Source organism: Pan troglodytes, chromosome 1 (assembly GCF_028858775.2).
Source record: "Pan troglodytes isolate AG18354 chromosome 1, NHGRI_mPanTro3-v2.0_pri, whole genome shotgun sequence".
NCBI classification, from domain to species: Eukaryota; Metazoa; Chordata; class Mammalia; order Primates; family Hominidae; genus Pan; species Pan troglodytes.
The window spans coordinates 51,946,804-51,969,328 of NC_072398.2; the positions used below are offsets into that span (position 1 = coordinate 51,946,804).

General features: G+C 36.7%; 2 protein-coding genes and 1 pseudogene across 8 annotated transcripts in view; all 3 read left to right on the forward strand.

Annotated features, from left to right (window-relative positions):
- Positions 1-7,449, forward strand: part of ZBTB41 (zinc finger and BTB domain containing 41) — a 50,054-nt gene extending 42,605 nt beyond the window's left edge. For 2 of the 3 annotated variants that reach the window (XM_003949659.4, XM_016934865.3), the window contains exon 11: positions 1,113-7,449. In XM_003949659.4, the coding sequence (XP_003949708.2) occupies positions 1,113-1,768 (656 nt within the window). In that variant the 3' untranslated portion in view covers positions 1,769-7,449. The remainder of the gene's footprint in view (positions 1-1,112) is intronic. The other variant, XM_016934872.3, reaches the window with a different exon arrangement.
- A 5,929-nt stretch (positions 7,450-13,378) lies between these two features.
- ASPM (assembly factor for spindle microtubules) overlaps positions 13,379-22,525 on the forward strand; it is a 63,621-nt gene continuing 54,474 nt past the window's right edge. For 2 of the 5 annotated variants that reach the window (XR_010157152.1, XM_016948430.3), the window contains exons 1-4: positions 13,379-14,995; positions 17,009-17,152; positions 17,299-18,778; positions 21,237-21,341. Coding sequence is in view for 4 of the 5 variants with exons in the window: in XM_016948430.3 (XP_016803919.2) it covers positions 14,699-14,995; positions 17,009-17,152; positions 17,299-18,778; positions 21,237-21,341 (2,026 nt within the window). In the remaining variant the exon portion in view is untranslated. 5 annotated transcript variants of the gene reach the window in all.
- LOC134808455 (septin-14-like) lies at positions 21,779-22,485 on the forward strand (annotated as a pseudogene).

Below are 22,525 nucleotides of genomic sequence, written 5' to 3' on the forward strand. Positions count from 1 at the left end.
AGCTGTATTTCTTTCCAGGGGCTATAGGGAATAATGAGTTTCCTGCTCATTCAGGTTACTGACAGGAATCAATTATTGGAGTTGTAGGACCAGGACTGAGATTCTCGTTTTCTTGCCTATTGTAAACTGAGAGCCTTTCACATCTTATAGTGGCCGCAGTATTCCTTATGTTCTAGCTTTCTCCTTCCATTTTCAGAGCTAACAATTTGTGATTGAGTTCTCATGTTGCATCTGTCTGACCCATTCTTCCTCAGTTATTGGCCATCTTTTACGACGCCTATGATTAGATTTGACTCACCTGTGTACGCCTGTTGGTCTGCCTATTTCAAGGTCTTACCTTAATCTGATCTGCAAAGTCTCTTTTACCACATAAGTATCTACAGCTTCCTGGGACTAGAGTGTGTACATCTTTGATAGGCCATCATTCTGCCTACCATACTGGCTAACCTAGGAATTTATAATGTTTTATATAAAACAAAACAAAACAAAACTACAGTGTGAGAACCTGACTCAGGGGGAACTAAAAACAGGTCCAGCTTCTTTGTTCTTTCCGCTGAACAACTCTTCTTATTTTGACCTCAGGCTAGAGATAACTACTTGTTATCTAATCCAAGGAACCATGTTAATTAGAATTGCTGTTTTAGTTTTTATCCTCCTTGCGTGGGGGAGAAAATCAAATGTTTTGGTTTAACCTTTTTGAGGGCTGTGGGAATAAAAGTAAGCAATAACAATAGTTTACAAGCACTTATTATGTACTAGGTGCAGTGCTAAGCCCTATTACTCCACTTTCTCTTTTGTTCCATTTACAAACTCTGTGAGGTTGGTTATTATTCCATATTACAGATGAGAAAACTAGGCATAGAAGTTGGGTAGCTTGCTCAATGTTTGGCTAGTAGGTGTTATAGTCAGAATTCAAACCCAGATCTTTTTAATGTTTAAGCTTCTTATTTTTACCAGTTTATTGTACTGTCTGCATTTTGTGATAGTATACAGTATTATTGCTATTATCAAGTTCTGGCAAGTATTCACATTGGAAGTTTGCTACTTGAAGTCATTGTCTTATCAAGTTGAGTACATTTTACATCTAATTATATTCTTGTTCATTCATATAGGTGAAAAACCATACAAGTGTCAAATTTGCAATCAGTCTTTTAGAATTAAGAAAACATTAACAAAACACCTGGTTATTCATTCTGATGCCCGACCTTTCAACTGTCAGCACTGTAATGCAACATTTAAGCGGAAAGACAAGCTGAAATACCACATTGACCATGTTCATGAAATAAAATCTCCTGATGATCCTCTCAGTACTTCTGAGGAAAAACTTGTATCCTTGCCAGTTGAGTACTCATCTGATGACAAAATCTTTCAAACAGAAACAAAACAATATATGGACCAGCCCAAAGTTTATCAGTCGGAAGCCAAGACGATGTTACAGAATGTATCTGCTGAAGTATGTGTTCCAGTAACTCTGGTTCCAGTTCAGATGCCTGACACTCCGAGTGACCTAGTGCGTCATACTACCACACTCCCACCATCTTCTCATGAGATTCTGTCACCACAGCCACAGTCAACTGATTATCCACGAGCAGCGGATTTAGCTTTTCTGGAAAAATATACTCTTACTCCTCAACCTGCAAATATAGTTCACCCAGTTCGACCTGAACAAATGCTAGATCCTAGAGAACAATCTTATCTTGGAACATTACTGGGCCTTGATAGCACTACTGGTGTTCAAAATATTTCTACTAATGAGCATCATTCATGAGTAAATCTAAACATTCCACAGATTTTTGGATGGTTATATGCTAATGGTAGAGATGATAGCTTTTAAATTTGTGGGGCTGCTATTTTCTTGTTTTCTCTAGTTTCTCAAGTCCTCAGAACAGTTTCAAATCAAGAAAACTATGTGTCTCTGTTTACTGAACATGAATATTTGGACAAAATTTCTGGCATAATATTTGAAGTGCACATTTTTGTGATTTTTAAAGATTATTTAGTGCTAACTTTTAATGGTTTCTTAAATTTTTTGCAATTATTAGCTGCTGATATTATGGAAGTATTTTTTTTAATCATCAGCGGAAATTTTTATTCTTCTTTAGTCTCATTCCTCTCCTTCTTCTTCCTAGCCCTTCTTACAAACAAGTTTGAGGACCATGTGACCTTTAAGAAGGAATTAAGAGTACACTGATAATTGCAACTGTTTCTTATCCTAACTTAAGATTCATTATTACGTTATACAAATTTTTAAAATTGAAATTAGGAATTTGAATTTACAAGAATGCCTTGGATATTTCTGTGTTGTCTTTCCATTCATATATAATTTTAGGTTATCATTATCCTTTGGACTTTCGATATACTCAAAGCCAGAAAGCTTAACTAATGTAAGATTAGCTGTTAAATGTAGGACTGAAATAATAATCCAGATAATTGGTTTTTGCCTATACTTCAATTGTTATGAATAAGAAAGGCAAACATAAGTCTGGGCATTAAATTATACAAACTGAAAATGTGTTACAAGAAAAATATGAGAGTTTTAACTAGATGTTTTTCAAGGTAAGTTCACCTTTTGTACTTTACTATTTATTTCAGAAATGTTGACAATACAACATAGCATATATCTTCATCTCACTAAGAAAAGAGCAGTTGTAACTCAATGAAATTTAATTAAACATGCTACTTTTGATTTCATTTACTTGGCTGATAGAAACTCTGGGAAACAGAACCTAGATATTTTGTGTGCAATTGTTAGAAAAGGTGCCAAACAGATTATGAAATTTGTGCCTAATTTAACTTAACATTGTTTAATTAAATGGAACCACTACTTATATACAGATTTACATGCAATCCAGATCTTTAATTTTGCCTTCACAAAAGCCTAATGTCTGTAATTAACCTTTAATTTTTATTTCTGTATGAGACAAAAGTTGAGGACTTGGTGAAAGGAAATAGCAGTTACAGCAAAACCTCAGTGATTAAAATTGAGGAAAAAGTCAAAATTATAAAATACCTTTAAAGACATGCACTTTCCATATTTTCAAGTCAATTTTAACTAAAAACTAAGATAATGTTTCCTAGTAGAGTTGCTTGAAGATTAGACTAGACAGGGTTGATTTATTATTAGCATGTCATTTGTACATAAACTAGTAGAAAATAGCAGTTTTAAAAGTTTTCTATTTCAGTTTTGTTTACACTCCTAATTGCTTTAAGCACTTTTTTGTGTGTGTAAACTGTAAAGTCTAGCCCAGCCCTTGTGAAAAAAAAATCACAAATAAAATAGTGAAGTTTTAATGAATAAAGTTTAATCAATTAGTAATGGCGGAAACTGTCGCCGAAGCACTTAAGAAATAAAGGTACTTTACAGCAACGTTCGCCATACTAGCGGAGGTAAAACAAAAGAAATATTGAAAATTGAGGCAGTTAGCCAAAGTAGCTCATATAAATAATAAAACCAATCTGAGTTTAGCCTCATTTGTCAAGGTTTGGTTGTAATTGTCTTAAGACTAGTGGACATACTTACTATGTTCTCCTTTTTAAAGTATTCTTATTTCTTTGTGTGGAAATGTTGTATCTGGGGTACTTACATGATTGAGGTTGACTATATGAGGTACTGTTAGTCTGTTAGTCTTTCAAATTGACTTTTAAAAATACATATCTTTATGATTTTCATCATAAAGACTGGCAATATTATAACTAAAAATCTTACTATAATGAAAGAAATCATACATAAAAATGTAGCCTGCCTTACATATAAGCTAATGTAGAAAAGTTTAGACTTATAAAAAGGCAGATAGTATATATATATTTATATACATGTATGTATATGGTATATTATACATTTGGTGGCAGAAAAAGAAGATACTGCATTTTCACATTGAAAAGAATACTTTGATTTTTGAAGGTATTTACTTTAGGGTTCTTTTAATAATAATGTCCATCCTAATGCTTTAAATATATGATTTAATTGTAGGAATTGGTTTACACAGAACTTTTTTGGAATACATCTCTTAGTAAAGTGAAATATAATAATATAATTGTATTTAGTTACTATTGTAGATAACTTAAACTTGAGTAGTGATTTACTGTTTTATAAAATGCTTTCATATACGTTATCTCATTTGAACCTCATAACCAGCCCTGAAATAGTAAAAACAAGCTATATTCCCACTTTATAAAGAATTTGAGGTTAAGATAAAAGGACTCATTTAAGCTCACATGGTCAGTAGGTGGCAGAGCTACTAGTAGGGAAAGAAGAAAGCTAGCATTAATGAATGCTTACTATGTGCCAGGTACTACATCCTGTCATTTAATCTTAACCTAGTCTGGGAGATGCGTAATATAATTCTGGTGAAGTAATAGTTTCAGTGGATGATTGAAAACAACAACAACAAAAACAAAATGAAAATAATCTGCTGCCTCTAATTTCCAAAAATGTAAGAAATTTTACAATTGTGAAAACCTCATGGATTTGGGCAAACTGAATGTATATAGGCTTTTGACAAAAGTTGGCACAAAAAGTATAAAAGGAGGCCTATTCTTTTCAGTTGACCTTTTGTAATATTTGATTTAGAGTATTTTGGACAAATGCTCTATAACTCTAATCCATTTATTTTGTAATTGTACTTAAAATTTTGAATCTTGCAACTAAGTTTAGCCTTATTCAGAATTTTTTTATTTTGTGAGCATAATTTATTGTTTTAAATTAATTTTTTAGCAGATAGCAGTTAGCACTTAATCTGTAAATTGAATAATTTATCAAGTGCAGGAATGTGTTAATCTAATGGGTTTTGACTTAAATGCACCAAAGATTTTTAGTAGGTATTAAATAGTTTAAAAGACTTTAAATTCTTTCTTGCTTGAATAACTATTTGTCCAAAGAAGCACAGTTGAAGTCCTAGAATAATGGATTTTTAAAAAAAAAAAAGTTGTTAGTTTGAATACTGAGATTGATTATTGTGTTTATATGTATAAAAATAGGAGCAAAAGAAAATACTCTGGGAATAGTCATACTGACAAACCAATTATAAGTGAGAATACTGTTTTCCTTAGTTTAATTAATACAATGTTATGTTTTTTAGAGAACACTACTAAATGCTAAATAAGCCTATTTTTTACACTACACTATCAAAATAATTTTTGCCTTCGAATTTTTTTAAGTCAAGTTGAGGTTATTTTTGTAAGAAACCCAACCTATTTTTTTTGCAGCCTAAAATCCCATTTAAGGTTAGGGGTTGGTCCTTATGCCAGCAAGATTTAACCAACTGTAAAGATAGTAGTCTTTGCATACATTTAAGTAATTAAGGCATTTATTGCTGGGAGAATAGGAGTAGCAAAAATATGGTTTTAAATTGGTGCTTTATTAGGTGACTTCATTTTAGGCGATGGCAGGTCATGAAATAGGTACACTAATAATTTTCTATCAACCTTAAAAAGTGTCAAAGCATCTTTGTAGGGTGACTCTAAACTGCTAATTAAGGGTTAATAAGTAATTATCATTGGTTGCTTTTCAATATAATTGCAAACAAATTAAAAACACAGTTAAACTAATATGTTTATAAGCTTGAGTTTTCTTCCTACCATATCACTCTCATATATCAGTGATGAAATGTCAGATTTTGAGCAGTAGCTCTTTGACAGTGTCCTTTTATACCCAGTCTTTTCTGCATTGAATGCTTTGTGCCTTTTCGATGTGTTGTAGTTGCTTAGAGTTGATTCTGCTGGCTAGATTGTACTGATTAATAGATTTTTATTTTTATTTTTTTTTTGGTTATGGGTGTTATGATTGTGTTGCCTGCTGGTTGGGCAACTTTTTTTTTTTTAGGTTGCTTTATGTTTATATAGGCAAATTGGCACTAAGTGTTAGTGTGAATATTTGTTTTTATGATTTATATATCATTTTAAAAATCTCTGTTGTGGCCTTTATAGTTACTGTGAAGCCACTCTTGGGCCTGTCTCTATATTCTTATTAGAGGAATCTGACAAGTAAAATAAAATGAGTAGTGTGTCTGCATCTGTGTCTCTGTTTCTCTGTCTTTTAAATAACCAGTAACCATAACTACACAGCTCTGCCCTGAATGACCTTATTTCAGTTTGCCTAAAACTGAACAAGAGGTGATGGTTTGAGATGAGTTTCTCATTAGGAGCAGCAACATCCCAACCAATATATAATGAGTTGATCAACTCAGGAAAAATTAGGACTTTAAAGAAGGTTGTATTTGAATATTCTAAGATTCAGTGCCAAATTTAAAATGCCTAGAAATGTATTCTACAAGTAGCATTTCTAAAACTTTAAGTAGTGTTATAGTAAATGCTACTTGCTGTTAGAGTGAATAATGGATAATGTGAGAATAATTTTCTAAACGACTTCTAGAAACTAGACAGTTCTTCCTTATATCCTACCCTTTTCCACATTTCTCTAATGTGGGGTTTTTTGTTTGTTTGTTTGTTTTGAGGGTAGAGGGAATCCCCTCCTTATTTCCTCTAAAATTGTTTTTACTTAAAATACCTTTTCCCTATAATCTTAGCATGCTTTCTGCTCTTTCTCTTTGGAAGTAGCATTAATAAGATAGATGTAATAGGATTAAGATGTGTGGAAGATGAGAAAAAGAAGGTTTTTGTAGAGAGAGTGCTTATGTTTTGTTTACTCATGTTTCAACTTGCTGTGTATGATCATAAATCTATGATCTTGAGAAAAATCCTAAAACAATTTAAATTTAGCCTATGCAGCCAATTACATAAAGAGAAATTAAGGATTATATTCAGAGGAGAAATTAAGGATTATATTTAGAGCATAGAGGTTATACAAAGAATATAACCTTGTTTAGTCAAATTCTTAGGTAAAGAAAAGTAATCAATGCTTGCATTGCTGTTGGAGATTCTAAAAGATGTATTGAATGAAGAGGATGTACACATCTCATTGTTACTGCGTATTTTTTTGCTTGGTATTCCTGCTTGCATTAAAGCTGGACAATGTACTGTGATGTAATTACAAAATTTTTATTCCTTCTAACGATTGAACTCTTCTTATCCCTATTGATAAAACTGTATTACAATTGATGAGTGTGGCTGCCAGAAAATAATACAAAACTGGGCATTTAGCTGTTCCACATTGTGTAGTAAATGTTTTGATTATGGGGATTTACAGTGTATATTAAAGTAGAAATGCTTTTGAACTTGTTTTCAGTCTCAAATAATAATTTTTGTTTTTAATTAAGGATACTTTAAAAGCAATGACAGAAAAATCTAAAATATCAAAATTAATTATTGTGAACTGTGTGTAAAATATCTTGTGAGTTTTATACATACTTTGGTTGTCTGATGTTTCCTAAGTATAAATGTCTTTATAGAAAATTTCAGTTCTCTGTGAAGAGTAGGAAGTGTACTGTATATTGAACTAGTTCTTTGTGTTACTTTGATATTTAAAATAAATATAAAGTTCTTTGGTCCCAATACAGCATATCTAGGTTTTATTGAACCACATTTTCACAGGATGGGACTGCAGTACTCTGAAACCAAGTAACTTGCAGCACATTTTAAAACATTTTCTCATAAGCTATATATTTTGAAATATTTTATATATTAAATGTATAAACCATTAAACTAATTTTAAGTGTAATATAAATTCAAATATTAGTGATGACTTTTATGCTTGAAGTAGTCATATTATGCTGTTTTTTAGAGAGAAGTCTGAAGTGTAGTAAAATTCATTAGTGAAATGAGTTATTCTGTATAATATTGAGAGGGGCCACTCTTACCTCTAATCCCCCTCACTCCCAGAAACATACATTCTGGCTATGGGAGAAATGGTTGTTGGTTGAAAGCATAAACTGTAGGCTATAGGATGGTACCCCCAAACTTGCAAGTTTTTATCCCTATCTGGCACCATAAGTGAGCCTCCAATAGACTTTCTCTATTTTATCTCAGCAGCTGCTTCTGAGTGTTAGAAGACCAGTAAATTCTATAGGCATGAGCACATTTCTGCAAAATGAGTCTTCTGATTATAGCCAATGTCGTGTGTGATACTTAGTTTACTATTGCTGTCTAATACATTATACCGAACTTAGTGGCTTAAAACAACAAACTTTTATTACCTCCAAGTTTCTGTGGGTAAGGAATCTAGGCCGGATTTAGCTGGGTGGTTTTAGCTCAGGGTCTTTCATGAGATTGAAATCAAGCTGTTAAGTCAGTTGCCATCTCTAGAGGCTTCACTGGGGATGGCTTTACTTCCAAGCTCACTCGTGGTCTTTGGCCTTAGTTCATCACATGGCCTCTCCACAGGGCTGCCTAGTGATATGGCAACTGCCTGCCCCGCCTTCCCCCCACCCCTCCACACACACACCACTTTCCTGAAAGCAATCCAAAAAAGAGAGTGTACCCAGGATTTAAGTTGTTGTCTTTTTATAACCTAATCTTGGAAGTGATATAGTATCACTTCTGTATTCTGTTGTCACTAATTCTAGTCCACATGCAAGGGACACAAATTAAACTCCCTCTCTTGAAGAGAGGATAGCAACAAATTTTTGGACATAATGTGAAAACCATCACATATTCATTGGTTTATAGATAAAGCTTTCTGTAAATATATATATAATGGGGGCAGGTACAGTAATCTATACTCAGAAAAATACATTTATCCCAGAGAGGAAGAATATTGCATCTTCCATAATAGAAAGCGTTCAATGTAACCACATGCCACAGGTAGTTAGCTGGTCCCACTGGAGAATGGAATTAGACTGGATGTTCAGCATCAGCCTCTTTCAGTAGGTTAAGCACTCCACGGGGGCTTATCACATCAGCTTTGGCAAGGGAAACCACCTTGAGCCCATTCTTATCCTCCACCACTGCTGCCATAGCCACTTTCTAAATGGGTTCAATGCGCAAGCAAATGGATCTCTGGGGGAAGAAGCTGACCTCCACAGGATAGATTGTCCTTTTTACCTGATTTTTGAGCTCCTTCTCAGCCATGGATATGCTCTGATGGGCATTTACATGGAACACAAATTTAACTTCCTATACCTATTTTGAGAAGCCCTTTTATATACCGCTCCTCCCCAGACCAAGCTGTCACCAATTTTCCATTTTGTTTTCTCCAAAGGTTTGACCAGCTGGCCAACCTGTCAGCCATTGTCCATGAATCAGCACAGAGCTTTACCTTAGGCCATGTTCTCTTCCTTATGAAGTGGACTACCAAACATACCATCCAGAATTCTCACTGAGAGTATTCCCATCCACCCCTAAGGAGAAGCTGTAGTGTAAGTCTGTTTATGTCTGACCTACTATACAGCTTCATTCATAAATCAGGCCTTTTTCTTGTGAAATTATCATTAAGAGATACCCAGTTTTGCCTGTGTAGTTTGAGAGAGAGGGAAGTGGCAAAGTAGTAGAAGTAGTAAAAGATACTTACTAAAATCTGAATCACCTGTTTGTATCACTTACTTGTGTATTTGGGGCCTGCTTAGCCCTGGGCTTGTAGATTCTGCTTTTGTTTGATAGTGCAATGTTGCTCTTCACATCAAATTTTATGGTCCTTGAGATTAGATCCCAGGTCAGCAAATATTTCGTAAAGGGCCAGACACTAAATATTTTAGGCTATACAAGCTATATGTTTTCTATCACAGCTATTCTGCCATTGCAGTGTGAAGGCATAGACAATATGTAAATAAATGCGTGTGGCCTTGCTCCAGTAAAACTTTATTTACCAAAAAAAAAAAAAAAAAAAAAAAAAAAAAAGCCAATGGGTCAGATTCAGCCCTTAGGCCATAGTTTGCTGATCCCTGGATTAGGTAATAGTTGATAATAAACAGTTTGTATCACAGTCACTTATAGTCCTTTGATGAGGCATTCAGTCTCTACCATACCTAATAGCATAATTAGGATCTGCTTTTCAAATGATAGATGATTTTCTGCAGAGGAAGGCATAGTCTTATTCTCCAAACCTGGAATTTTGTACTGTGATACTTCTCTGGAAACTTGCCAGAGCTTCTATTCCACATCTTGGATTGTCATGGAATGAGTGTTTTGGGCCATTGCAGCCCAGACCTACTGCAGAGATCTTACTTGTTCCAGGCCTAACTCAAAAATGTCAGTCTTAGAGTTTACTAGGTAAATGGTTTGGTGAGATGTGTCTTAATAATGCATGCATTGCCTCCAAAATCTAAAGAGGCTTTACAAATGATACAAAGTACAAGTTGCCTCTTATTTTAGAAGAGATAGCCTGACATGTCTCAGACCATTGGATCCCTAAAAACTTTACAGATGTGATAGGACCCTGAACTTTGTCCCATCTGGTTTACATTTGTTTTATTATTGGCATCCAGAGTGCTTGCTCCTGTTGAGAGATGCAACTTACCATGGGCTCTGAGCAGGCCTACACATTCTTGCTGGCTATGCTAAGAATGTGAAGCCCTTATTAATTTCTACATAGGCCATTTCTCAGGATTGTGTTTGTAGAAATCTTGAAGGACGATAGGATGTCTCCCTGCCCAGGCATAGTACTATAAAAACAGTCAAATCTCCAATTCGCTCTTCCTTTCCTGTAATACAACCCAGTGTGTGTGCAGGCATCCATCAAGGGCCCTTTGTATGGTCCCATGAGACTTAGGAAGCAGGAGGAATCGATGTGAATGAACATGCTGACACTCTAGCTACTGTTTTTTCTGTGAATAATAAAGTCTTGTCTCTAACCCAAAACTGTCATATTTTCTGCTGGCCTTTATGAAACTGGCACGCTAACTCTTTAGCTTGCAAGAGGGATAAAATCTCAGACTCACACAATTCTTGACAAGTAATTCTTGCTCACCAGGTTTAATTAGCAAATGGCATCAATATAATGGACCAGTGTGATACTAAGATCCAGGTCCCTCTGAACAATATTACAGTATAGGTAGGAAATTTGACGAGCCCTGAGGCAGGACAGTAATGCTACAGCATTGTACCACTACTTAAGTACAAAGTGCTTCGGTTTTTCAATACTGGATGAATGGGGAAAAACAAGAAAAATGCATTTTGCTTGATTCATAGCTGCAAACGAGCTGACAAAGGTATGTTGATTTGTGTATAAAAATAACACATCTGAAACTGTAGTGTAATAATTGGCATCATCACCTAATTGCTATAATCTACTATCATTTTCCAGAATCTATCTGGCTTTTGCACTGGCCAAATAAGTGGAGAAAGTGGGTATATGGACAAAATCACTATCCCAACATCTCTCAGGTATTCAGAATAATCTCTGAATTGGCGTGGTGGGAAAATGGTGATTTTCAGGGGCTTCCACTTGGCCCTTTCTCCAATAATTGCCCTTGTTCCTTGGATCTAGGAACCAGTGTGAGAATGTGGTCAGTAAGTGTTCCTATTTTATATTCTGGAAATGGGTGGATCCAAAGGACACTTGGTAAGACAGATTGTGACTTAGATGCCATCTGTCACCGGTTCTTGAGAAGCTCTCACTATGTCTGGTGGTCCACAGTGACATTTTAGGATTCTGGAGTATAGCAGAAAGGCAGAGCTATTATCTCATTATCTAATAACCCTTAGGAAGTCAAGTTCCTGCCCCCAATCCATATTCATGTGGGTAAATGACTGCAGTTCCCTCTGGGGAATTGTTGAGAGAAGATTTATGGTATTCGTGTTGCAGGGTTCTTTCTAGTCAAGGAGCTTTGGGTGTATGAACTGTCTTAAGTTTGGAAAGTGGGTAAAAGGCGTAACTGCCACAACATTGGCTTCAGTTAGGTTTTTTGCTTTGCATATGTGGTGTTTCTCTGCCTATATATGTTAGGCAGCACCATAGTATATAGCTCATCTTATTTATAGGGCCCTTGAGAAACTGGCCATTGCCACAGATCCCTGCCTGTAATTACAATTCTGTCATTAGCATATTGTGGTAAGAACTATACCACCTTGTCTATTAAGTGCCAATCAACTTTGACCACTTGTGGATCATATAATTCACATGGAGATCAGAGAACCTATTTTCATTATTGATCCTCTATCATCATTTCTGGCCTATAAAAAATAGTCACCCAGGTCTTTTCATGGATGCTGGAGTCCTTTTTATTAGTTAATGCATTTATCAACACCTTGGTAAAAGGAGAATGGGTGGAGGGTGTGCATGTTTAGATGTGACTTGGCCAAGCAGGTTGCACATGTAGATTTTCTCCAACATTCCTATCTTCCTGAGCTTTTGGACTCCTTCGTCTACAGAATGCCAGGTAGTTTGAGCATTTTGACCTAACTGCCTGTTTTGTTTTTGTTTTTATAAAGACCATGTCTCACTTTGTTGCTGGTTTTTAACTCCTGGGCTCAAGCGATCTTCCTGTCTCAGCCTCCCAAAGTGCTGGAATTACAGGCATGAGCTACCGTGCCTGGCCTTGACCTACCTGACTGTAAACCACTACTGAGTTCAGTTTTCAATTAGTGAACCTATTAAACTATTAAAGCCATTCCCAGGTACTTCGGACATTGTATTAATTAAATGGGTAAAGTGCACCCATGACAATAAATTTGGCCTTATTGTTCCTTATGATTTGTCCTCTTGGTCTAACACCATTACATTCCACCTTAGACTGTCAAAATCTTTTAACTCTTTGCTGTATAGGCTGTTTCCTCCCTCCCACAGCATATCTTGCACTCTCCTCCATCCAAGTTTTATTTTTTGGAGCCTAACTAAGCTAATGGAGAGGTCGTGGGGGGTGGATGCTGAGGAGAACTGGAAATGACTTGTGAGGCTCTGCTCCAGGGTTTTGTTTTGTTGTTGTTTTTTTTAAGCCTCTATGAAAGAATTTTTTTTTTTTTTTTTTTTTTTTGACAGCGTCTTGCTCTCTTGCCCAAGCCGGAGTTCAGTGCCATGATCTCCGCTCACTGCAACCTTGCCCCCACCCCCCACCCCAGGTTCAAGCGATTCTCCTGCCTCAGCCTCCGGAGTAGGTGGGATTACAGGCATGCTCCACCACGCCTGGCTGATTTTTTTATTTTTAGTGGAGACGGCATTTCGCCATGTTCGCCAGGCTGGTCTCAAACCCCTGACCTCAAGAATCCGCCTGCCTCAGCCTCCCAAAGTGCTGGGTTACAGGCTTGAGCCACCGTGCCCAGTGGAAAAATTTCGTTTAAATATTGTTAAGGTCCAACTTCAGGTGAAATTGGACACCATTGAATATAATTTCATGTCTCATCTTCCTTATTTTGATTTCCCATTGACTTCTCTTTTTACATGTTTTGTGTAACCATACATACATCCAGACATTATTTTTATTTTTTAAGTTTTCTACTGCCTTTAGAGGCAATATAGTGTAGTGGGTAAGAGCAAGACTAGGGCCAAACTGCTGGGATTACAGGCATGTGTACCTATCTGGGTTATGCCACTTCCTACTTAGCTGTATGACCTGTATTCCTCATCTGTAAGATACAAATAATGGTACCTACGCCCTAAGAGATACCTCGTAGGTTTAAGGCAAAGGTTGAGATAAATAGGTAAAGGATTTTTAAAAATCCCTAGCCTAGGGTCGGGCGCCGCTCAGGCCTGTAATCCCAGCACTTTGGGAGGCCGAGGCGGAGGCAGGCGGATCACTTGAGGCCAGGAGTTCCAGACCAGCCTGGCGAACATGGCGAACTCCCCTCTCTACCAAAAATACAAAAATTAGCCAGTCGTGGTGAGGCGCGCCTCTAATTCCAGCTACTTGGGAGGCTGAGGCAGGAGAATCGCTTGAACCCGGGAGGCGGAGGTTGCAGTGAACCAAGATCACGTCACTGCACTCCAGCCTGGGAGACAGAGCGAGACTCCATCTCAAAATAAATAAATAATTTTAAAAATCCCTAATATGTAAGCTATAATTATTATTAGATCCCTACAATTGAAATAAAAACTAATAAGATATTTGTGAAGGGCATTGCCAGTCAAAACAATCATTTATGAATTACTGGTAATCTCAGGTTTCATTTGTTTACCTGGTTTTGCTCCCAGCGTCCCGAGGTAATTAACAGCATGTAAATGTACTGAGTCCCTGCTATGTTGTCACTAAAATAAGCATGTTCATACAAATTAATTATCTTTACATCTCTACCATTCAGCCCTGGAAACCGCGACAGTAAAGTTAATATAATTCTGGGCGGGGTATGCATATGAGAGGAGTGGCATAAACCAATTTTTGCCTACGTAACAGTTTTATCTATGATTGTTCCTGGAAACCGCAATGATTACTACATGTATTGTGGAAATGCTGTGACTCCCTTCCCTTCAGCACAACCAAAAATATAAAGACGAATTTCAATTCTAAGCCCCGGGTTTTAGACGGTGGCCAGGATTCCGCTACCGTTCTCACCTCCTCCGCAGATAGCGATTGGCGGCCGGATGCAATCATTCAAATGAAGCGCCGCCGTCTCATTGGCCAGGGGATGCTGCTCACCGATTGGTCCCGTGACGAGGAGGGCGGTGCCCGGAGGTCCTCATTGGTGGAGGCGGCAAGTTTAAACAGAGTCAAAACGCCATACTTGTTTGGCTCCTCTTTTTAATTTGCGAGCTTATTGGGCTTGTTTTCTGTTTTCTAGGGTGTAGGTTAGTGGAAAAGAAAAAGGGCCGAATTCAATCCCACGACCTCTACAGCCGCCCCTGAGGGGAAGCGGTCAGCGTAAGTCCCGGATCCCCGCTCCGGAGCCGCCTCGTGGGAGCGGGGCAAGGAGATCCAGGAGGGGTCTCGAATCTGCCATGGCGAACCGGCGAGTGGGGCGAGGCTGCTGGGAAGTGAGCCCGACCGAGCGGAGGCCGCCCGCGGGGCTGCGGGGCCCCGCGGCCGAGGAGGAGGCGTCTTCCCCGCCGGTCCTGTCTCTCAGCCACTTCTGCAGGTCTCCTTTCCTTTGCTTCGGGGACGTTCTCCTGGGAGCCTCACGGACGCTGTCTCTGGCCCTAGACAACCCTAACGAGGAGGTGGCAGAAGTGAAGATCTCCCACTTCCCGGCCGCGGACCTGGGCTTCAGCGTGTCGCAGCGCTGTTTCGTGTTGCAGGTAGGTCTCAGGAGGAGCGTGCTCCAGGCCGGTGTTCTGCTTCTCCGCTATCTTTCCTGCCACGCTCCTCAGGAAGGTTGACGATTGGAGAAGAAATCAGAAAAGACCCTTAGAGAATAAAGTCAGTTCCCTTTCACTCAATAACTGTGGGTGGCTCTTGGAAAAGAAATCAGAAAAGACCCTTAGAGAGTGAAGTCAGTTCCTTTTCAATAACTGTGGGTGGGCCCTTGACGCATACACATGTGTGTGAGTATATATATGTGTCAATATTATATATATATATAATATATATATATATTCTCTAATTGAAGGCTAGGATAGACGCTAACTTGGGCGGGGACAACACATCAACGCGCGCGCACTTAGCATCTTTAGGAGCAAGTTATATAGACTTCTCTGTTAAATTGACAAGCACTTTTACTAGACTTAAGGTGTTGTGAAATAGCCTTGCCGTTCTAAATTAATAGACAATGCACTTTTTTTAACACTTTTTTAAGATTGACAGGAGTACCTTGGTTGGTTAAAGCAGCTTTTTTTAAAATTTCTATCAGCCATCTTAATATGCATTTTAGTTTCCATATGTACCCTTAGAGTCGAGGTAACTGTTTTTTTTTTTTCCGGTGAAATAGTGAGCTTTGTTTTGGCTAAATGCCTACAATAAAAACCAAAAAAACCTATTCAGAGTTGTTTTCAGTATGTACGTGTAGTATGTATGCACACTTTAGTATTTTAGTCCTTTTTTTCTTTGCTGTTAAGTGTAATTTTAATGCTGCATCAAATTTAATTTTATAAATATTGTTTCAAGAACTCCTGTAGCTTTCTTTTACTGCATTGCATTTGCAAGAGTAATGCTCCAATCCCCTTCACCAAAGACTGGAGAATTTATGTTTTTATTTTGACTGCTGTGACCTTTCCATTGAGTAGAACCACCAAAAGTATGAAAACCGTTAGCCGAGGAGGTCTGAACTAGTAGGCTAATAACCACTTCATTAGGCAGAAAAAAGAGATTCTAATCTGAGGTCCCTTAACTACCCACCCCGCCCCTCTGTTTCATGAATCACTGCCTGCTTTCCTTTCTTTGGAAAGACAGATTTCTTTTCTATCCACATAATACTTCAACTTACTCTTTTTTGTTATAATGTGGAACTAAATTTTGTGGTATTTTTAGAATAAACTATTTTACAGAGTAAAAATGCACCATTCTTATTTTTTAAAATCAGTTGTTTATGATGTTATATTATTTCTCCTTTAAAACAGAAACTTGTCTGTTTCTCCTGAAAAACAAAATTTGTTTTGTCATGTCAGCGTTTAAATTTGGCAGATTCTGTCTACCTGCCAGGGTGTAGGGTGTAGATGTTAAAGTCCAAACTCTGGCATTAGACTGCCTGGGTTCTAATAGGTACCTGCGTGACTTTGGCAGACTTTTCTGGATGTTAGTTACTTCATCTGTAAAATGTGCATAATCATAATACCTGCTTCCTAGGGATGTTAGCATTAAATGAGTTTTACAGGATACCTGCACTTATGCCTGGTATCCTGGAACAATAATACCTGTTTAAGAAATCTCAGTATGATGATGTGGACCTTAGAGGAATTTGTGAGGAAGAAGGAATTTAGCTGATCATCTTTACATTTCTTTTTAAATAAAGACTTCATAATGCAGGGTCCTTATGTTTGAAGTAGAAGTACTCTACACATCTAAAAATTAGAAATGTACAATTAAATCTTTTGAAACCACTCAAACAAAATGATTTAGAGACTATCTGTTCTATTGCTTTAATACAGTTAAGATTTTATTATTTATTTTGTTGTGAACCCTGTTATTTTTAGTGACTTTTTTTCTTATAATTAAGCAGATAGGGTAGGAGAAATATATTTGATTTATTAAATGTTTAGTATATAGAGTGTTGGTTAACAATTATTAAGCCCTACTATATTGTAAGTTGTATATAAGGTGTTTTGGTTATTATGTAATTACTATTGTAATTATATAATGTATTGTTTTGATTATAGCCTAAAGAGAAAATTGTTATTTCTGTTAACTGGACACCACTCAAAGAAGGCCGAGTAAGAGAGATTATGACATTTCTTGTAAATGATGTTCTGAAACACCAAGCTATATTACTAGGAAATGCAGAAGAGCAGAAAAAGAAAAAGGTAATGTTTTAACCATTCTGTGATTTACTCTAAGAAATTGTTTAATAATAAATAAAACTTATTTTGATAACAGGCTTGAAGTAATATTGCTTATTTAATATTCAATAGCTACAAACTTAATTGGTATATTTTCCTTATTTTTGCAGAGGAGTCTTTGGGATACCATTAAAAAGAAGAAAATTTCAGCCTCTACAAGTCACAACAGAAGGGTTTCAAATATTCAGAATGTTAATAAAACATTTAGTGTTTCCCAAAAAGTTGACAGAGTTAGGAGCCCACTACAAGCTTGTGAAAACTTGGCTATGAATGAAGGCGGTCCCCCAACAGAAAACAATTCTTTAATACTTGAAGAAAATAAAATACCCATATCACCTATTAGCCCTGCTTTCAATGAATACCATGGTGCAACTTGCTTGCCACTCTCTGTACGTCGATCTACTACCTACTCATCTCTTCATGCATCAGAAAATAGGGAACTATTAAATGTACACAGTGCCAACGTTTCAAAAGTTTCTTTTAATGAGAAAGCTGTAACTGAAACTTCCTTTAATTCCGTAAATGTTAATGGCCAAAGTGGAGAGAATAGTAAACTTAGTCTTACCCCCAACTATTCTTCAACTTTGAACATTACACAAAGCCAAACACATTTTCTAAGTCCAGATTCTTTTGTAAATAATAGTCATGGAGCTAATAATGAACTGGAATTAGTAACATGTCTTTCATCAGATATGTTTATGAAAGATAATTCAAAGCCTGTGCATTTGGAATCAACAATTGCACATGAAATTTATCAGAAAATTTTAAGTCCAGATTCTTTCATAAAAGATAATTATGGACTAAATCAGGATCTAGAATCAGAGTCAGTTAATCCTATTTTATCCCCTAATCAATTTTTAAAAGATAACATGGCATATATGTGTACATCTCAGCAAACATGTAAAGTACCATTATCAAATGAAAATTCTCAAGTCCCACAGTCTCCTGAAGATTGGAGAAAAAGTGAAGTTTCGCCACGTATTCCTGAATGTCAGGGTTCAAAATCTCCCAAAGCTATTTTTGAAGAACTAGTAGAAATGAAGTCAAATTACTACAGTTTTATAAAACAAAATAATCCTAAATTTTCTGCAGTTCAGGATATTTCTAGTCATAGCCACAATAAACAACCTAAGAGACGCCCAATACTTTCTGCCACTGTTACTAAAAGGAAGGCCACCTGTACCAGAGAAAACCAAACTGAGATTAATAAACCAAAAGCAAAAAGATGTCTCAACAGTGCAGTGGGTGAACATGAAAAAGTAATAAATAATCAAAAGGAAAAAGAAGATTTTCATTCTTATCTTCCAATTATAGATCCAATATTAAGTAAATCTAAGAGTTATAAAAACGAGGTAACACCCTCTTCGACAACAGCTTCAGTTGCTCGGAAAAGAAAGAGCGATGGAAGCATGGAAGATGGAAATGTGAGAGTTGCAATTACAGAACATACAGAAGTGCGAGAAATCAAAAGAATCCATTTTTCTCCCTCAGAGCCTAAAACATCAGCTGTTAAGAAAACAAAAAATGTGATAACACCCATCTCAAAACGTATTAGCAACAGAGAGAAATTAAACCTGAAGAAGAAAACTGGTGAGTCTTGTTTATAAAATCTCCTGAAGTATACCTGTAAAGGGGATACTTCCTTTTGGTTTAGTAAATCTGCTATTGATAAGCTTGTATTATAGTTTTTACTTATTTGCTGGGTACATTTCCTTAGCAAATGTGAATACAGCTTATGTGACATCTTGTATCTGTCTGATTTTTCTTTGCTTTTGCTGTTTCTTGTAGATATGTTCTGATCAGATAACAAATTCTTTGATAGTAAGGAACATACCTATTTTAATCTCCTACAAGATGTACAATAAAAGATGAATTGAATGAATGGATAAGTGAATAAATGAACAAATAAGCCACTGAAAGGTCGACACTCACACCTACTGTTTGTTTGAGGCAGCCAGCTGGTTGAGCCTCTAGTCTAGAATCAGAATTGTACATATTGGGTATCTGATTTATGAGCTTATGTGAGAGGCAAGTAAGTCACCAAGAGTGGCTCTTTCTACCTCTTGACAAATCTAAGGGAACAGAGAAGGCAATTTTTCTAGATATATTTATTTGACTGATAAGGTACCTACTATGTGATGTGCATTTTTCTAGGCACTGTGTACACAGGGAGGAAAGGGATAATTCCTGTCCTCAAGTTGCGTTCAGTCCTGTGATTATGCTATGCTCAGGAAATTAAGGAAGCACAGAAGCAGAGGGTTTGTGTGTAAATTGCAAGGAAGTATGAGATGGTTCCAAGAAAGACTTCCTAAAGAAGAAAATGGTTGCAGGGAGAGGGACTAATTTCTGTAAGGTTTAAGAATGAGGAATTTCTCCTTAGAAATTTACTTTTTAAATGTTCAATTCATAGAACCTTACAATCTAATAAGTATTATGTTGCAATTTAGTCATGTTCCTTATTTTCACAATTGATATAGGTTTGAGATTACTTTAAAACAAGGGTAAGCAAACTGTTCCTCTACTGGTCCAGACAGTAAACATTTTAGGCTTTGCAGGCCATATAGATTTGCACTGCAATTACTCAACTCTGCTGCACTTGTGGGAAAACAGCCATAGACAATGTGCAAATCAAGGAGTATGGCTGTGTTTCAGTAAAATTTTATTCATAAACACCGAAATTTGAATTTTATGTAAGTTTTGTGTTTTATGAAATATTATTCTTTTCATTTTTTTTTAACTCTTTACAAATGTAAAAGCTATATTTAGCTCTTGGAACATACAAAAACAGTCGGGAGGGTTTTGCATGGGGAATGGATGTAGTTTGCTGACCCCTGCTCTTATTGGCTCTTTGCTTATATTTAGTAGCAGTATATTTTGTTGTGAAACCTGTTTTTGAAAGAGTGAACTGCTATTCCAATAGGTTATTTGCTACTGCAATTTGTATTGCATTTTCTTTGATAGCCACCTGGCATTATATCAACCATCTTGGTTACATATTTGGGAATCAGCCTGTTATTCTCTATCACTTTTCTAATAAGTTGGTATTAAGGGTTGTTTCTTCCACTATTAAAATAACTCTCCTCTGATTTGTCTCCATTGACTCTGTTTTAATTTGTCTCACCATATCCACCTTGGGTCATTGTAACAACTGCTTTGTAATTTTCTGTTTCTGATCTTGACCCTGTTCATTCCATTGTCCATACTGTTTTCTTAAATATAAATGAGGGTTTTTACTTCCTTGATTAAAATTCTTCACTAGCATAGAAGGTGCTTCAAAGTGATTAATAGTGGAGGTTCTGTAACTATACTGCCTTTGTTCAAATCTTTGCTACTTACTAGCTTATGTGACCTTAGACCATGTGGCTTAATTGCTCAAAGCCTCAGTATCCTAATTATATACATTGTGGTAATAATAGTACACTTCTCATAAATTTGTTCTCATAACTGTGTGAGAAAAAGATTATGATAGTGCCTGGCACAAAGTATTTAAGTATTAGCTGCCACTATTATTTTGAATATTATTGAACTCCTCCCTACCTCTTCTAGCCTCTTGTATGTCATTTCCTACGTGTATTCTTTGCTTCGTCCTTATTGCAGTTCTGGCAACAGGCCACATTCCTCATGCCTAATTTTAATTTCATAAGTTAACTCAAGTAGATTCCCATCTGGGAAGGCTCTTCTACCATTTTTAAACTTCTTTTTATACCAGACTGAGAACTACTTCAGGGCTGGGACCATATTTTTCAATTCTGCATATTCTCAGCACCTCGTAGAGAGTCTGGAATATACAGACACAATAAGTTTTGGTTGAATCTAGACTTTAGCCTCTGTAAACACAAAATAAATTGTGGTTTATGGTCTGTGACTTCTGGATGTTGGTTTGATAAACCACTGAATTCATAGCATTAGTGCCTGGAGTACAGTGGTTATTAAGTGTTTGCTAAATGAATATGATTATGAAGAACCCAAACTTTAACTTTCAAATCACTGACCTATTTAGGGAATTTATATTTTAATGCTCTTAGTTTTGTTTTCTAATTTATTTTAGATTTATCAATATTCAGAACTCCAATTTCTAAAACAAACAAAAGGACAAAACCCATTATCGCTGTGGCACAGTCCAGTTTGACCTTCATAAAACCATTAAAAACAGGCAAGTGTTTATTATACTTAAACTCTCTGAAAACATGACATCGAATGAAGCATTAATTGCATTTCACATGGAAATGAATTGATTTTTGTTGTTGAATAACAGCCTGGAAGAATTGTTAAAGTGTGTATTAAAATGACAGGATATTGTGTCAACTTTCTGTTTGATAAAAGAAATAAAGACCAAATGTTCAATAGATCAGTAGGGTCACTATAGTAATTATTGTATATTTCAAAATAGCTAGAAGAGAATAACTGATGTTTCTAGCATAAAGAAAAGACAGATATTTGGACTGTGGGCACCCACGACCATGCCCGGCTAATTTTTTTTGTATTTTTAGTGGAGACGGGGTTTCACCGTGTTGGCCGGGGTGGTCGGGCAATCTCCTGACCTCGTGATCCCTCCCCTCGCCTCCCAGGGTGCTGGGATTTCAGGCGTGAGCCACCGCGCCCGGCCAAAAACATGGGCTGTTACCCTTTGCTGTGGTAGGGAGTATGGATGAAGTGAAAGTTGGTAAAAGGATGGTCAGAGGCCGTCACTAGCCTTGGGGAGTTTTCCAAGTGGAAAATGAAAATCACTGTGACTTCGTTAAGCTCCAAGATATGCTTCTTTGTACCAATGTGGAAAATCTAAAAGAAAAACCCACACTCAGCACTATGAATGCTGTAGGTACCAAAAACTGCAGAAAATGGGCTTTACAGATGTGGGCCCAGACAACCAGCCAGTTAGTTTTCAAGAAATCTTTGAAGCCAAAAGACAAGAGTGCTATGATCAATGTCAGAGGGAAGAAGAGTTGAAACAGATTTATGCAGCGAGTCAAGGAGAAAGAAGCTGAAAAAGAGCTGCAGGACAAGTTCGAGCATCTTAAAATGATTCCACAGGAGGAGATAAGGAAGCTCGAAGAAGAGAAAAAACAACTGGAAGGAGAAATAATAGATTTTTTATAAAATGAAGGCTGCTTCTGAGGCACTGCAGACTCAGCTGAGCACCAATACAAAGAAAGACAAACATCGTAAGAAATAATCGTTTCTCTTAATTTTCTGTTTGAGAGCCCTATCATTCTACATCCCAGCTTCCTGTGATTGTATTTGTAGCATTTAACTCTGATTGAAGTTCTCATTTTAAAAATTGGCTTGCTTATTGTATATTTTCCCTAACTAAAGTGTGAACTCCTAGTGGGGCGTGGT